At 43.5% G+C, this 16,968-nt stretch overlaps 1 protein-coding gene across 1 annotated transcript; it reads left to right on the top strand.

The window, feature by feature from the left end:
- Window positions 1-13,746: 13,746 nt before the first annotated feature.
- On the top strand, window positions 13,747-16,800 carry SLC51B (SLC51 subunit beta; the record flags this gene model as incomplete). Its single annotated transcript, XM_081292813.1, has 3 exons — window positions 13,747-13,878; window positions 15,180-15,270; window positions 16,593-16,800. Exons 1-3 carry the CDS (start codon window positions 13,782-13,784, stop codon window positions 16,798-16,800), a joined length of 396 nt encoding a protein of 131 aa, XP_081148939.1. The 5' UTR covers window positions 13,747-13,781.
- Window positions 16,801-16,968: the final 168 nt, after the last annotated feature.

Genomic DNA, 16,968 nt, shown 5'->3' with positions numbered 1-16,968 from the left:
GAATGTATTTTTATTAGCCTCTTGTCCTTGAGGGGATACCATAAGCTACATACGGTGGTCCTTGTACTGTTGACACAGCAATTGTTTTTCTGTAGCTAGGCTACTGTACAGGTTGTGGCTTTAGGGTGGGGTGGGGGGGCTAGTGTAAATTGTTAACCATGGGATAAATATTTCTTGTTGCTTAGGCTTGAGGAATAATACCATTGTTCGTATCCTGGGAGATATTGAAACGCACCTCATGGCATGTCTCCATTGTATCCTTAGTTCATTCTGGGAATTTTCCTGAAATCTCAGGCAATACGTACTTTTATTATTGGTTGACATATGCCCTGTTATCCATATCATGAGTATCACAAACAAAACACTTAACATTCCTAATGGTTCCAGTTTCCAGATGGTGCGGTCTTGCCGCAGCAACCACCATGCTGTGACCCTGTCAGACAGCGGGTGCAGAAACGCCTTCACCAGATGGTGGCTTACACCTGTAATCCCAGCTACTTTGGAGGCTGAGGCAGGAGGATCTGGAGTTTGAGGCCAGCATCAGCAATTTAGTGAGAACTTGTCTCAAAAGAAAAAAATCAAAAGGGCTGGGAATGAAGCTCAATTTTACAGCACCCCAGAGTCAATCCCCAGTAACACCCACACAAGAACCTACAGCTAATCAGGGACCTTTCTGCCCCTCCTGGCATCAGCTGACAGTGAGCAGCCTACTCTGAAGAGCAGAACATCTAGATCTAGAAGTACAAAGCAGCATCTACCACCTTGAAGCTTTAGCAGGTTTTATGGCTTTACTATGGGGAGGTAGGAGGATGAGAAGCAAGAATATGCTTCCCCTTGGACCCTAGAGTTCAAGACAGGACTTTATCCGACCCTAATCCCTGGGCTGAGGTTAAAATGCCCCAGCTGAGGGGATCAGGACCCTGGACAGCTCAGCATGTATTTCCACAAGGAAAAAGTTCTTCCTTGTGGGTTTTTACCTTATTGAGTAGAAAAGGTAACTGCTTGGTCCCAGCTGAAAAACTTCCAAGTTTAAAGGGTGCCTGGACATTGTCATGACACAATTGCCCCCTACTGATAATAATTTCTAAAATACGTTCTCTTCTTAGTCCTTATAAAACTTTATTTGGGGCTGGGGTTGTGGCTCAGCGGTAGCACGCTTGCCTAGCATGCGTGAGGCACTGGGTTCAATTCTCAGAATCACATACAAATAAGCAAAAATAAAAGTCCATCAACAATTAAAAATATTTTTTAAAAAAATAAAACTTTATTTAGATGGATAAGAAATTGAGGTCTGGTGCTTGCTTGGAGTCCCAGTTACTTAGGAGGCTGAGGCAAGCAGATCACTTGATATCACAAGTTTCAAATCAGCCTGAAAGACATTGTGAAATACAAGAGGGACAGAAGGAAAGAAGGAACGGGGAAGGGAGGGAGGGAAGGAAGAAAGGAAGGAAGGAATTTTGATCTAAATGACTACTAGCTCAAGGTCACACAGCTAGTCAGAGGCAAGGATGGAAAGACTAGAGGTTCTTCACTTATTCAGCCAAGTTATTGAGCATGGGTGGTGCATATATTTGTTACATTATAATCTAGTCTACATTTCTGTAACAGAGATCCCCACAATTTTTTCTCCCATAGCATTCCAGAAGTGGACAGGTGGCCCAAGGGCAAATAGACTGCTCAGCTCCATGAGATCTCTCAAAAACTCCAATTTCTTCTATCTTATCTTCTGGGTGGGCAAGCTTTTTCTGTAAAGAGCCAAATACTAAATATTTCAGCTTTGTGGACCTATAATCAGTATCACAACTGGTAGATTCTGCTAATGTAGCAATAAAGCAATCATAGATACTTTGTAAACAAATGGGTCTGGCATGTTCCAATAAAACTTTATTTATAAAAAAATATGCTGCAGGTCAGATTTGTCCCATTGATTATTATTCAATGACCTCAGCCCTAAAATGTCCTTTGAGCCATTATATATGTGTCCAGGCAGATGTAAGAAGTGGAGGGGTTGAAATGTTCTTACAAAAACATGATTCAGGGGCTGGAGTTGCAGCTCAGGGATAGAGTGCTTGTCCAGCATGTATGAGGCACTGGGTTTGATTCCCAGCACCACATATAAATAAACAAAAATAAAGGTCCATGGACAACTAAAAAAATATTTCAAATATTTATTTTTGGGTACTAGGGATTGAACTCAGGAGCACTTGACAACTGAACCACATCCCCAGCCCTACTTTGTATTTTATCTAGAGACAGGGTCTCATTGAGTTGCTTTAGCACCTTGCAGTTGCTTAGGCTGGCTTTGAACTCATGATTCTCCTATCTCAGCCTCCCAAGCTACTGAGATTACTGGCTGCATCACCACACCTTGCTCAAATATTTTAAAAAAACATTTTTTTAGTTATAGGTGGACACAGTATCTTTATTTTATTTTTATGTGGTGCTGAGGATCAAACCCAGTGCCTCACACATGCTAGGCAAGCACTCTACCTCTGAGCCACAACCCAGCCCTGCTCAAATATTTTAAAAAATATTTTAAATATTTAAAAATATATTTTCCAGGTTGAACTTGAGCTTGCAAAACTCCTGCTTCAGCCTCCTAAATAGCCAGGATTACAGGCATGCACCACCACAACCAGCTGAATTGTGCTTTTCTGTTTGTTTGTTTCATTTTGTTTTTGAAATCCTGCAGATTGAACCCAGGGATGCTTTACCTGTGGATTACATCCCCATCTCTTTTATTTTCTATTTTGAGATAAATTCTCACTAAGTTGCTGAGGCTGGCCTCCAATTTCTGAAACTCCTTCCTCAGAATCTTGAGTTGCTGAGATTACAGTCCTGCACCACCGACCTGGTCTGAACTGTAGTTTTAAGAAGAGGAAGAGTTGGATGGGAATGAGAGGTGTGTATAATTAGACAGTCTTGGTCAAACTGTGGTCTGGTTGATATTCTCTCAGTTCGGTTCTGTGAGGTGACTTTTGAGTTCTTGCTTGAGGGACTTTCTATTTGTTACTTAGCATGTTTATGTAACAGACCTGTGATCCTGGGAGGGGGCAATTCAGTTCTCATGAGATGATTGCTGATTGTTCCTGTTTAGGGGGTCCATCTCATAGAGGGGTGATGTGCTGCCTCCTACCATTCCTGGAAAGTGTAGGACAACTGAAGACTTCTTTCAGGTTCACTCCAATGGTCTGAAACAGGATGCTACAAATTTTGCCTCAGTTTTGAAAAGGGGCAAGATAGGTTAGGTAAATTTAGGGCTAATGAAATTTATATTACTAGTTTTCAGATGAACCCTCCTTAAATTATTAATATACCTCTATGCAGAGCTGAGCAGAGACCTGAAGATAAACATAAAATGAAGCAGAGATGACAAGTTTTATCCTGCTTTCAGTTACCCACTAGACATCTGCAGGCCTAAATGAAGAGTCAATGCTTTTAGCAAAGTCAGCCTTTCTGTCCCTGTCATAATACAGAGAGAAGCAGGGAGAGAGCCAGAGAAAGAAATTTTGAAGGATCCTCAAGCCATTTCCCCTCATCACTGGGCTTTAGCCCCTGGGCCACTGTTTCTCCAGTGCCGGGTTTCTGTTCTCACGACTAAAAGGCTCAGGGGTCACTCTAGTTAAACTGGTCTAACTGGGCTGCACGAAATAACCACACAAGAGACAAAAATACCTTTTTCTTTGGGGTCGCTGTGACGGCTCCTCTGACCTTAAGGGTCTGCAGAAAGAGAGAGAGAGAGAGCACGTGCTGACCCCTTTTATTGAGGAGAAGCTATTCAAATGAGGCAAGGGGTCAGGTTTCAGGGGGCTGAGTCTATCTTCATGATGTCCACTGTCAGCAGGTTGACCAACACCTGGGTAGGCCACACCCAAGGGCACAGTAAGAGGAGGGGACACACACAAGGCACTTCCATGGAAGATTCTATCCTAAACAGGGCAAGGGGTTATATTACAAAGGAACAGGTGAACATAGCTTCACCCATGGGGCTGTAGGAAGACACACCCATTTCTGTGACTGAGGGCCTCAGCACCCAGCTGGGGAGTGTAACTCAGTCACCTGTAAGGTTGGCCTCCCACACTCCAGCTCATTAAGCTCATAATTTCTTCAGTGTCTTTGCACCTGCTGCCCTAGGTCTTTGCATGGTTAACTCAGTGTTCATTTTTTAGTATAGTAATATAGTAATCATAGCTCCCCACCCCATCTCTTTCTAGATCATTATGTTGTTTAAACGTCACAGAAACTATCACTAACTGCAGTTATCTCGTTTATGTCTTACTTTGCCTATCTCCCCTGGAGTTTGAGCTCCAAGACAGCAGTGTCCTCACCTGTCTAGTTTACCCTGTATACACCCAGTAGGTGTTTAAATAATATTTCCTGAGTGAATGAATGAATGAATGTGTTACAGAGTGGTAAGGAGCTAGGGTTCCATGTTGCCCTCAGGTTCCTGGTTGGGTCTCTTTCCCTCTGTGCCATGCTGTCATCCACACTGCTGACCACAGCTTAACTCATAAAGGAACTTCGGCTTGACACTCAACCTCACTCAGCCTCTATTTCTGCATTTATGAAATGAAAACCCCTTTCTGAGCCAATGATAATGGTTGCTGGAGATGCAGAGACACTGGGTAGAAAAGCCCAGGGTCCACAGACTGTCAGAATTAAATGGGTCTGGCCTGGTATGGGGAGCACCTGACTCCTGCTCCCTCCCCAAGGTGTCAAGCCTGCTCCTGCTCCTCCTCTGTGATCACACAGTCTTCCTCAAACACACCCTCTAAACGTCTGATTTTATAGCTCCTTTCAAGGAATTCACATGATGCATGACCTTCACTCTGAGAAAGCAAAGGCCATAAAAAGCCAGCCTTGACTCCTGCTCTTTAGCTAAAGATTGACAATAATGAGAAACACAGGCCTGGAGGGGGCCCTCCACTATGATGGAATGCACTGAGCTCCTGATTCTTTCAGACTGTGAAAGGCAGGTGGAGCCTGCTTGCCATTTAAGGCCACTTAGTCAAGAGGTCAGTCACCCCAGAGTGACTGCAAAGGCAACAAGTCTGGGCGTATGCTAAGGGCAGAGCTACCAGATCGGCCGATTTGCTATAGCCCCTGCTGGCACTGTCCCCACCAGGCCACAAGTGCACCTTTCTGGGGATAGCTCAGCTGCAGAGACTGTCCTGTGAGGAAGAGGAGGAAGAGGACACCACAGAAATCAGTATTGCACCCATCAGCACATCAAGGCCCCAGGAACCAGTATCCGGGGTGAGTGTTCTCAACCTACCACAGGGGTGGTGGTCTAGGGTCTTTGGCAGAAATCACAGCCAATGGCAGATGGCTAAGCCCTGATTAAAATTCAGGGATTTCCTAGAGGAAATTAAGGACACAGGACCACTAAATGTTGGATGTGTTGGATGGGATCCTGGATAAGAAAATAAATAAAATCCAAATAAAGCATGAAGTTTAATTCAACAGTAAAAGAGTAATAACACTCTAGAGGTAAACTGCATGAGTCCTCTGGCACTTTCCTTTGTTTGGGGGGCATTTAATGCAGTGAGGGAAGATTGAGTCTCAGTTTGGATTTATAACAATCTTCATTTTGATTTTTTGCTGATTGATATGTATTTACTATGACATTATTATACATTTTAAAAACACATACTCCACCACAGACATCAGGCTATTTGCAACTCTACATTTATTTGATTCATTTCATTAATTAAATATTCAAAATTGGAATTGGTGTCTCAGAAGCTATACAATAGAGGCTGGCAGTGTAGCTCAGTGGTAGAGCCCTTGCTTAGCATGTGCGAGGCCATGGGTTAATCCCCAGAACCATACATACACACAGACACACACATGTACCCCACACAGAGATTATACTACACACACATAGACATACACACACACACACACACACACACTGAAAATTTTATACAAGCTTGGCATGGTGACACACTCCTGTGATCCCAGCATCTTGGGAGGCTGAAGCAAGAGGATGGCAAGTCCAAGCCAGCCTGGGCAACTTAGTAAGACCTTGTCTCAAAATTTAAAAAAAAAAGAGGGGGGGTACTGAAGGTGTACTCAGTGGTAGAACACCCCAGGGTTAAATCCTCAGTATCACAAACTATAATTACATTTATTATCATGAAAGTAGTTCATACTTGCAAAAGGTCTATGTAATACCAAAGGGTTCAAAGTGAACGCCCCACTTGTCTAGGCCCCATCCCACTCCCCAGAGGGAGACAGTTGTCAGTCCTGACCTCCACACTCCTTTCTCTGTAGGCATGGGGGATTAGCATATGGGACAGGGGCCTGTGGCTGATGTTACTAATTAACCCAGGTGCTGAGATTGTATAGACCAGCGAGATCCTTAGAACAGTGTTCTGAACAGTCAGTTGCAGCTGGAAGACAAGATCATGACTGTTAGCCGTCCTGTAACTCTGTCTTTCCATGTTATCCTTCTGATGAGGAAGTAGGTAGTGAACACCTCCACCTTGACGTGTGATCATTCATGAAAAATCTAAAAAACTCGGCATTATATTCATGTCAAAATATTTTCCCTTAAAATCTTTTGATGTTCCTTCAGTTTTCTCAGAGCATTTAGTGCTGGAGAAAACACTGGTATCAATTTAGTCCTTTGGTTAATATCAGTGTTTCAGTTTGGCCATTCAGTTGTTTGTGAACAAGTCTGAACTAATGTCCAAAGGCTACTTCTGTTTCAGGCTGAGGTTGTTGAGCTCATGAATTTGACATCACCTGGCTTACTCTCTTTACCTTCCATTTTTTTCTTACCAGGGTTCCAGGCTATGTATTCATGGTGAATCTGTTCCTTACCCTTTTGTTTAATTTCTCTGATTACTTTTATCTCCATTCCTGCTCCCATTTTCCTCCTCTCCCAGAGACAATAATTTTAAACACATTTGTCCTAATGTGTTTAATATGTGTCTTTTTTAGAAATGGGTTCTTGTAAAAAATAGGTGTTGTTGCTTGGTGTGTATATATTTTGAATATTCACAAACATTTGGTAGATCCTTCCTTTCTGGGGGATTAACAACAGCCAGTGTCTCTTGAAGGGGTTCTTCTTTCTTCCCAGGGGAATCCAAGCCACCCTAAAACTTACAATCTCAGATAACTAATAAGTAACAAAACACAGATACTCAGAAATATATATACATAACACGAAGCCCCTGATAGATCTAGTGCACCTGGGTTCTGGAACTAGACAAAGGGAAAATGGCTCTGGTGGTTTATTTAAGGGGTTACACCAAAGGCAGGAATAAGATTTCAAGGGTGGAGTCTCGATTTTTGATGTCTTGCAATCAGCAGGTTGAGTGACATCTTGGCAGGTCACACCCATCTCAAGTGCTGCGTAGGCCAAGGCAGAGTGGAAAAGAGATTCACATTGTCCCTGGGCAATTGACCAGAGAATATGTCCACTGGCCATTTCCAGGCACAAGATGTCTCTGTCGACAAGGCTTCCATGTGGGGTGACTCACATGCAAACCACGGATGGCTTGTGACACCCTCCTGAGGATCATTTCTTTAGTTCATTCTCAGGAGCAGGACTGCAGAGAATATGTCCACTGGCCATTTCCAGGCACAAGATGTCTCTGTCGACAAGGCTTCCATGTGGGGTGACTCACATGCAAACCACGGATGGCTTGTGACACCCTCCTGAGGATCATTTCTTTAGTTCATTCTCAGGAGCAGGACTGCAGTTTCAGGAGGTGTATACATCTTATTTGACTAATTTTCTCTCCAGGTTGTTGCCTCGTTGCCAGTCCCTCTATCACTCAATTTCTAAGGCTTTGTGACCCCTCAACAGGTGGCCCCATCCAGCTTTCAAACTATGCTAATCTCCAATGGATGTCAAGTGGCATCTCATTTTTTCTTTTCATTCTCTGATTCCAAGGAGTCTGAACAGTTTTTTAAAATATTTTTTTGGTTAGCAATGGACCTTTATTTTACTTATTTAAATATGCCATGCTGAGAATCACACCCAATGTCTCGCATATAGTAGGCAAGCACTATACCACTGAGCTACAAGCCCAACCCTGAACATTTCTTCATATGCTTCCAAGCCTTTTGAGTTTCCTACTTTGAGAATTGCCAATTTACATCTTCCATCAGTTTATCTATTGGGGTTCATGTTTTTTTCTTGTTGATTTGCAAGAATTCTTTGTATATTCTAGATATCAATCCCGTCTTGGTTTAAAGTATTGTAAGTACCTTATCCCAAATGGAAATGTTTTTGTCACTTTATTCAAGAATAGGTATCTTTATTTTTGATGCACATTCATGCGTGTGTGTTGTTATTGAAATTTCATGGTTTTATTCAGGAAAATAAGTAAAATATTTGTATACATTTGATGCAAATTCATAAATGTATGTTGTTATTGAATGATTTGAACTTTCATGGTTTTATTTAGGAAGTCCTACTTACCTTCTCTTAACTTTTTGTTTTGTTTTTGTGATACTGGAGTTTGAATCCAGGGATGATCTGCCACTGAGCTATTCCAAGTCCTTTTTTTTAATATTTATTTTTTAATTGTAGTTGGACACAATACCTTTATTTTATTTATTTATTTTTATGTGGTGCTGAGCATTCTACCCCCGAGCCACAACCCCAGCCCCTCCCAGCCTTTTTATTTTATATTTTGAAACAGAGTCTTACTAAATTGCCCATGTTGGCCTCAAACTTGGAATTGTGTCAACCTTCCGAGTAGCTAGGATTATAGCTGTGTGCCACTACATCTGGCCTTGACTTTGTATTACTCCTCTAACATTTAGGCCTTTCATGCATTTTGAGTCTGTTTTTTGTAAGTGCGGTTTGTTAGACATGCACCCCTTGGGAGTTTTCTCCATATGGTGAGCCAGTTTTCCCTACACTATCTACTAAATAATTCTGTTACTAGAGTCCTAGACCACAGGGGACCTCACCCTGGAAATCAAATGGAAAGAGTAATGGTGAAAAGCAGGAAAGGATTGATCAGTAGAACTACATTGGGAAGACAAGGCAGATCAAGTGTTGCAGCCCTGTCTTTGGAGGGTATTGACATGAGCTCCAAGATTATGTAGAGAAGGGGACAAGAAGTATACACAGCCAAGCAGACTTGGTCAGACGGGTCTGTTTGATCATTATCTCAGTTCTGATGGCACTGAGTCTCAACAGTATTAAGAAAATTACTGCTGCGGAGGGGGCAGTGATGGGAGTCTGCTTTGGATAACTAGGAAATTGCCTGGTTGCTGCTCAGGAGCAATCTCATTTTTCTTCACGTGATGTGTTTCTATCAGATCTGTGATCCTGGAAAGGGTGGCAATTTGTTTCCCATGAGACGATTGCTCCTATTTAGGGGGCAGTCATATCGTGGGGTGATCTGCTTGCAAGGCTTCACTGTTTCTGGAAATAAATTTAGGGCAATAACTGAAGACTTCTAGGCGCCACTCCAGGGGTCTGGGACAGGATGTCGTAAAGCTGGCAGTTGATAATCTGTTGAAAATAACTTAAAGTTACTCTTATCTTGACATCTTCATTCTTGAAGAGAGAGGATTACCAGCTTTCGGTGGATGCTCCTTAAATGATTAACATGCTTAAGTTCAGGAATCTGACCCAGAGTTCAAGGCAAAGGAGACAGAAATAAAGCGAAGGCAGAGATGCAAGTTTTTGTCCTACTTTTAGTTACCCATCAGGCATCTGCAGGCCCAAGTGAAGAGTCAGTGCTTTTTGCAAAAACAGCCTCCAAGTCCCTACTATAATTCTTCCTTTCCCTGCAGTTGATAGAGATATGTATATGAAGTTCCCATGTGTAGATAGGTCTTCCTCAAATTCTATTCTGATTCCTCAGTCTAGTGTCTGGTCTTGTGTCAAAACCACAATTTTTATTATTGTGTCTCCATATTTGGTGGGGCTAATCTCTCCTCTTCATCCCCACCCACAAGATTGACTTAGTTACTTGTAGATATTTATTTTTCTATGTAACTATTAGATCAAATTACTCAAGGTCCTCAAAAATCCATTTTGATTGGAATTGCAGTGAATTTGATTGACACAAGGATAATGACATTTTTGTTATTTATTTAGATCACCTTTTTCTTGTTCTAAAGTTAAGATTTTCATCATACAGGTATTTTATATTTTTGGCTAGGTTAACCTAGAAGCTATTGCAAATGATATCTTGTTTTTATCTAATTCCCAACCCACTAATAATCTGAGCAATGCTACTGATATAGTAACCCTAATGAATGCTTTTACTCATTCTAATTGTTTTTCCAGGTAAATGATTTGTAAATGCAAATTACAAGTTTGTCTCCTTTCCTATCTATTTTGCACTTCTTTATCTTTTCTCTATTAGAGTATTTACCAAGATCCCAAGGTCTAGATTAAACCAATTGTCAGGTGCAGTCAGTAAGCTGTTGCCTTAAAGCAAATATATTTAAAGTTTCCCCACTTAATGTTTCATATATATATATATATATATATATATATTTTTTAATTTTGTATCAGGGATTGAACTCAGGGACACTCAACCACTGAGCCACATCTCCAACCCTATTTTGTACTTTCATTTAGAGACAGGGTCTCACTGAGTTGCTTAGTGCCTCACTTTTGCTAAGGCTGGCTTTGAACTTGCAACCCTCCTGCCTCATCCTCCTGAGCTGCTGGGATTACAGGTGTGTGCCACCACACCCGGTTTAGAATTTTTTTTTTTTTCACATAACAAATTTTTTGATCTTAAACATCTTTTGGTGTATGGCTGTGTAGTACTACAAACATTGACACTGTTGAATAACCATCACTACCAGCCATCCTAGAACTCTTTTTATCTTATAAAACTAAAACTATGTCTATTAAATAAGAACTCCTGATGTAGGAATTTTAAATATTGAACTCAGGGTCTTGTACATGCCCAGGCTCTACCACTGAGCTACATGCCCAGCCCCTTAGCAGATTTTATCAGACGTGTTAATCACATTTTTTCTCATTTAGCCTATTAATATGGTGAATTACATTGATACACTTTAATGTCAAATTGTTTTTCCATTCCTGGCATTAAATTTATTTGATAATGATTTCTTAATACATGAGTGTCCTCCAGCTCCTTGGCAAGTAGCTGGTAATCTCTGAGGAGGAAAGGTAAATCTGGGCTATTGTGGGGGTCCTGCAAGGTTGGGAGCTGTGGTGCGATTGTCCTCTGGAGGGCGTGCAACCGGTTTTAACCAATCTGCAGGCAGGTGGTGGATGTGAGGCAGGTGATCAGAGGAGTGGACTGTGACAGGAATGGTTGGGCTCGGAGTTTGGGAACAGGGTTCCGCCTTGAGTGACGGGGATCCCCGTCCTGGTTTCGGCACCAATGTAGGAACAGCGGAAAAGCTCCGTAAACTCAACAAACCAAAACAACCATTTACCTGTCCCAGATTTTATTAGGGGGACCATGGCAGCCAGTTGCAGAAGAGAAGGGGGTCGAGAGAGAGAGAGAGAGAGAGAGAGAGAGAGAGAGAGAGAGAGAGAGAGAGAGAAGAGAGAGAGAGACAGAGAGAAGAGAGAGGGGGGGAGAGAGAGAGGAGAGGGGGAGAGAGAGGGAGAGAGAGAGCCCAAACACAGTTTTTAAAAGTATTAATAAGACTTGGGTGTGGTGGTGCATGCCTGTAATCCCAGAGACTTGGAAGGCTGAGGCCAGAGGATGCAATTTTGAGACCAGCCTCAGCAACTTAGCAAGGCCCCTTCCTCCCCCCCCTCTCCCCCCCCCCACTCTCTTTCCTCTCTTTCCCCTCTCTCTCCACTCCCTTCCCTTCTGCAACTGGCCCTATGGTCCTGCTAATAAAATCTTGGACAGGTGAAAAAGTAAAAAATTAAAAAATAAAAACTGTATTTGGAATTAGGAACAGCAACACATGCCTGTAATCTTAACAATTTAGGAGGCTGAGTAGGAGGATCTCCAAATTTGAGGTCAGACTGGGCAACTTAGTGAGAACCTGTCTCAAAATAAAAATTCTATGAAAGGGCTAGAGATATATTACAGTGGTGGAGTGTCCCTGGGTTCAATCCCCAGTATCACATATAAACAAAAACAAACTGGCTTTTGGTTTTGTTCATCTCTACTTTCCTAATTTCTGCATCTGCCTTTTTAGTTCCTCTTCTGTTCTTCAGAGCAGAACACCTAAATACCATTAACCAAAGGTGGAGCCAGTGGGGGAGCTGGCTCTCTGCCCAAGGCCTACCTATCACATCCTGTGGCTTTTATGCCAGAGGCATAAAACCAGCTGTCAAGCCTTGGCCCCAGGCTGAGGCATAGACCTGAGCTGTCTGGTACAAGAGCTGCCAGCCACAGGTGGCCATTGAGCACTTGAAATGTGGCTAGTGGGAATTGAAATATGCAGTAAATGTAAGATTTACACTGAATATCAAAGACTTGGTACTGAAAAAATATAAAATATCTCAAAAATTTTTATATTGATCACATGTTGAAATATTTTGGAAATATCGGTTTCAACCAAATATATTGTCAAAATGAATTTTACTATTTCTTTATGGATATTAGAAATTTTTAATTAAGTAGTAATAGTAAGGTAACACATAAATATGTCAAAATTTGTGACTGTTTTGAGATTGTCTGAGGTTTGGTCAACATAGATAGCTTAACCTGCTTTATTTTTCAGGGACGGATATAAACTCAAATTAAGGAATGGATTTATCCAGGGAACATAGGCTCCAGTTCTTGGGAAGAATGGAAGGCAAAAAGGAGAGAGGGAGAGAGGGAGAGAAAAAGAAAGGACGGGGAGAGAGAGAAAGGACAGGGTGTAGGCGAAACTCTGTGGAGTGCGCCTATAATCCCAGCAACTCAGGAGGCTGAGGCAGGAGAATCTTGAGTTCAAGGTCAGCCTCAGCAACTTAGCTAGACTCTGTCTCAAAGTAAGAAATAAAAATAACTGGAATATAACTCACTGTTACAGCACTCTTAGATTCAATCCCCAATACCAAAGAAAAAGGACTCAGTGAGACTCTGTCTCTAAATAAAATACAAAATATGGCTGGGGATGTGGGTCAGTGGTCGAGTGCCCTGAATTCAATTCCCAGTACCAAAAAAAAAAAAAAAAAAAAAAAAAAAAAGGAAGGAAGGAGGGAAGAAAGGAAGGAAGGTGAGGAAGAAAAGAAAAATTTCTCAGGGTGTTGCCAAACTGCAGGCAGCACTCACTAGTCGGGCCTGGGGTAAGGTAGTGGCTTTTCTCTGGCTCTTCTTTTCCCAGCTCTTGGTCTCAGGTGAGCCAAGCCTCAGCTTTAACACATGAGACAAAGGCCTGTGATTGGCTACCATGGGAGATGAAGTGCGTTGGGTAGGACAGTTTGCTGAGGAGGGCTATGGGTGTAAAGGTGGGTGGGGATGCTGGGCAGGCTAGAGAGGCAGGGATTCCATACAACCACTGCCAGGGTTCCATGGCTTGTCACTGGGCCAGTCCTCTTTCCTCCTAGACTGGTGCTGCTCTTCTCCCATGTGATGAGTTTTAATAAAGAATCGAGTCATTCCTACTTCTATGGTCCCAGGTCCCATCTGCTCCTGAACTGAGGCTGTTTTGGTCCTAAAACCCTGGGCCAGAGAAAACCTGCGTTTTTGCCTAGAAGGGAGGTAAAGCTGCGCTGGGATATCCAGTCATGCTCTCTGCTTTGTTTCCAGGGGCTTCAGGGCTTCTCTGCTCAGGGACCAGAACCCAAGAGAGGCTAGGAGAGCAGCTGTGGCCAAGGGGCCTAAGGATTTCAGTGCCAGAAACATACCCTAACGAAGACAAGGAACATGGACCACAGCAAAGAGGTTATCGGAGTCCCAGTTGGCACTGTGGTGCCTCAGGAGCTGCTGGAAGAAATGGTTTGGGTTTTTCGTGTAGAAGATGGTAAGTGGTGAGGGACTGGCTGGTGGATGGGCAGTGGCACTCCCCAACTCACAGAGCAGGGTTTGGCCAAAGCCCCCTCCCGTACATCAGTCAGCACATTCCCTCCAGAACAGGGACTGAGACCAGATGTCTGGCTACCCAGAGGGGTTTGGCTGAATCTCACCCTCTTTTTTTCAGGGTGTGGTCATTTACTCAGCCACCCAGTCATCACAGCTATATTTATTAAGCTCCTACTGTGTGCTCTTCTCAGCACTAGGATTACAGTAGTGAGTAAAACAGAAAAATCTCGGCCCTTGTGAAGCATACATTCTAGTGGATAGAAAATAAACAAGGTAAATGACTAACACGCACAGCATATTGATGATGTGTAATAAGATGAAAAATTAAGCAGAGGGCTGGGGATGTGGCTCAAGTGGTAGCGCGCTCACCTGGCATGCGTGCGGCCTGGGTTCGATCCTCAGCACCACATACCAACAAAGATGTTGTGTCTGCCGAGAACTAAAAAATAAATATTAAAAATTCTCTCTCTCTCTCTCTCTCCTCTCTCACTCTCTCTTTAAAAAAAAAATTAAGCAGAGAAAGAGGAAGGAATTGGCCATGCAGATTATATGGGGGAAGAACATTCCTGTCAGAGGAGCAGCACATGTAAACGTCCTGAGGCCAGACCCCACCTCATTTTGATATTGTGGACAATTTTTTTGAGTAATATTCTTCTAAAAAATTTTAAATTTTTTTAGTTATAAATGGACATAATACCTTTATTTTATTTATTTATTTTTATGTGGTGCCAAGGATGGAATCTAGTGCCTCACAAGTGCCAGGCAAGAGCTCCACCACTGAGCCACAATCCCAGCCCATTGTGGTCAAATCTTGAGTAGCCAAATTCAGATTAGCCAGTTTATGTACCATCTCTAGGCAGCTTGACCATCACTCCTTCCTCTCCCGGCCTTCCCTCCCTTCCTTCCTTCTTTCTTTCCTTGAAGTACACAGGAGGCAAAATGGAAGACTGGGAAGTTTGTCTTGGCTCACCTCTTTTCCCCCTGACTCTCTTTCCCCCACTATTCTCCAACTGCACGGCTGCCTCCCCCTTTAGACCAGGGCTTCTCTAGGGTAGGCATGGTGTCATCCCCCTGCCCACTGGCAGTTGCCCTGGTGCAGAGGGCTCATCATCCTTGACAAGGATCTCCACAGCAGGGCACAATCGATGCTGTGAGCTGGTCTGAGCCCAAGCCCCAACTGTTAGTGGGCCTGAGGGGCACCTGGCCTCTCCTCAAGGCTCTGTCCTGCGTGTCCCTCCTCAGGGTCTCCTTGGAATTATTCCATCCTTGCCCTGTCGGCTGTGGTGATGGTCATAAGCCTTGCCCTCCTGGGAAGGAGCATCCAGGCAAACAGGTGAGGAGCTGCTCTGGGGTGGTCCTGGAGGTAGGGGCCCTGCCTTCCCAGAGGTGCAGGTCTGTAATCCCAGTAGCTCAGGAGGCTGAGGCAGGAGGATCGACATCGCAAGTGGTAGAGCACTTGCCTAGCATGTGTGAGGCATTGGGTTCAATCCACAGCGCCACATTAAAAAAACATAAAATAAAGGGATGAGAAAGAAAGAGAGAGAGAAAGAGAAAGAGAGAAAAGAAAAAGAAAACCCAGCAATTGTTCTTGACTTTCACCCCCTGGAGCTGATCAGCAAATGGCATGATCCAGAGGAGGGTAGCCATTAAGAAGGTGGCCTTGCCCCTCTTCCCCTGTCAGAGAACATCCCCTCAGCAAGTCAAATGAATCAATGTGGCCATCCATGGGAGCAACAGAAAGTGACCTGTACCCTCTGTGGCTCAAGGAATTCTCTGGATACTCAGCTCTCAGCAGAGCTAGACCCCTCCATTCTAGGGGTATCTTAAGTAAAATCAACTTGGAGAGAGGACAGATTTGTGGGAGGAATATCAGGTTGTGGAAGTGGGTGGTGGAAGCAAATGAGGGTGATGGGCCAGGGAGTGAGATGTGTGGGCCTGGGCTGTACACACAGGACTGGTGGTGTGGATAGGCTGGTTTGGAGAAGGAAACACACAGACACAGGTTAATTAGGAATTTCCTGCAGCATCTTAGGGGATAGGATGTGGAAGGACAAGGACCTGTACTAAGTAAGATGACAGTCCTGGGGAGTACAGTGTGGTTTGGTGAGAAACAGGACTCAGAGTGGGGAGACTGAAGCATACAACTCAGGTATGAGCCTCTTGGGCTTTTTTTTTTTTTTTTTTGTAAAGAGGATTGAACCCAGGGGTGCTTAACCACTGAGCCATATCTCTAGCCCTTTTTAATATATTTTTGAAATTCTGAGGCAGGATCTTGAGTTGCTTAGGGCCTCGCTAAGTTGCTGAGCCTGGCTTTGAACTCACAATCCTCCTGTCTCAGCCTTCTGAGCTGCTGGGATTACAGGCCTGCACCACCACACCTGGCCTTCTTTGACCTCTTTAAGCCACATTTCCTCATCTGTAAGGGGGGATGGTAATAATGCTGGGCTCACAAGTGGCAGTAAAGGATTTGATGAAGTGAGGCACATGCAAGTATAAGCTATTTATTGAAGGGACATCAAACCATGGCCACTCTTCTCAAATGGCTCCCAGACTGTACACTGGATTTCCTCCTCAACCTCTCTAACCCACTCGGGAGAGCCAGGCCTGCTCCACTCCCTCAGCATTCCTGATCAATACTCTTTCCTCTCCTCTCAGAAATCGAAAGATGCAGCCACAAGAAAAGGTAACACCAGAAGTCCTGCATTTGGATGAGTCCAAAACCAAAGAAAACAACAGCCTGAATAACCTAACAGAGATGCTGCTCTCAGGAAATCCAAACTTAGCCCAGGTGGGACCTGAGTTAAAAGAGAAAGATGTCTCAACGGTCCTCCTTCCAGATCCATCAGAAACTGAGATCCAGTGAGTGCTCAGAGCATGTGTCATCCCCCTCCAGGCTTGGGATCCCAACCTGAGCTCACCTCACGGCCTGGAACATCTCTGGTTTTAGGTCCCCACCCCCCCCCCGCAGCCTAATGTTTTTATTAGCAGATTCAATGAGTGAGCTTCAATCAAATTAAAATTTGTTATTTAA

The sequence above is a fragment of the Spermophilus citellus genome (genome assembly GCF_964194105.1).
Source record: "Spermophilus citellus genome assembly, chromosome: 4".
In the NCBI taxonomy this organism is placed as follows: domain Eukaryota; kingdom Metazoa; phylum Chordata; class Mammalia; order Rodentia; family Sciuridae; genus Spermophilus; species Spermophilus citellus.
Note: the sequence above shows the minus strand (reverse complement) of the source record. Positions and strands in the feature narration are given on the sequence as shown.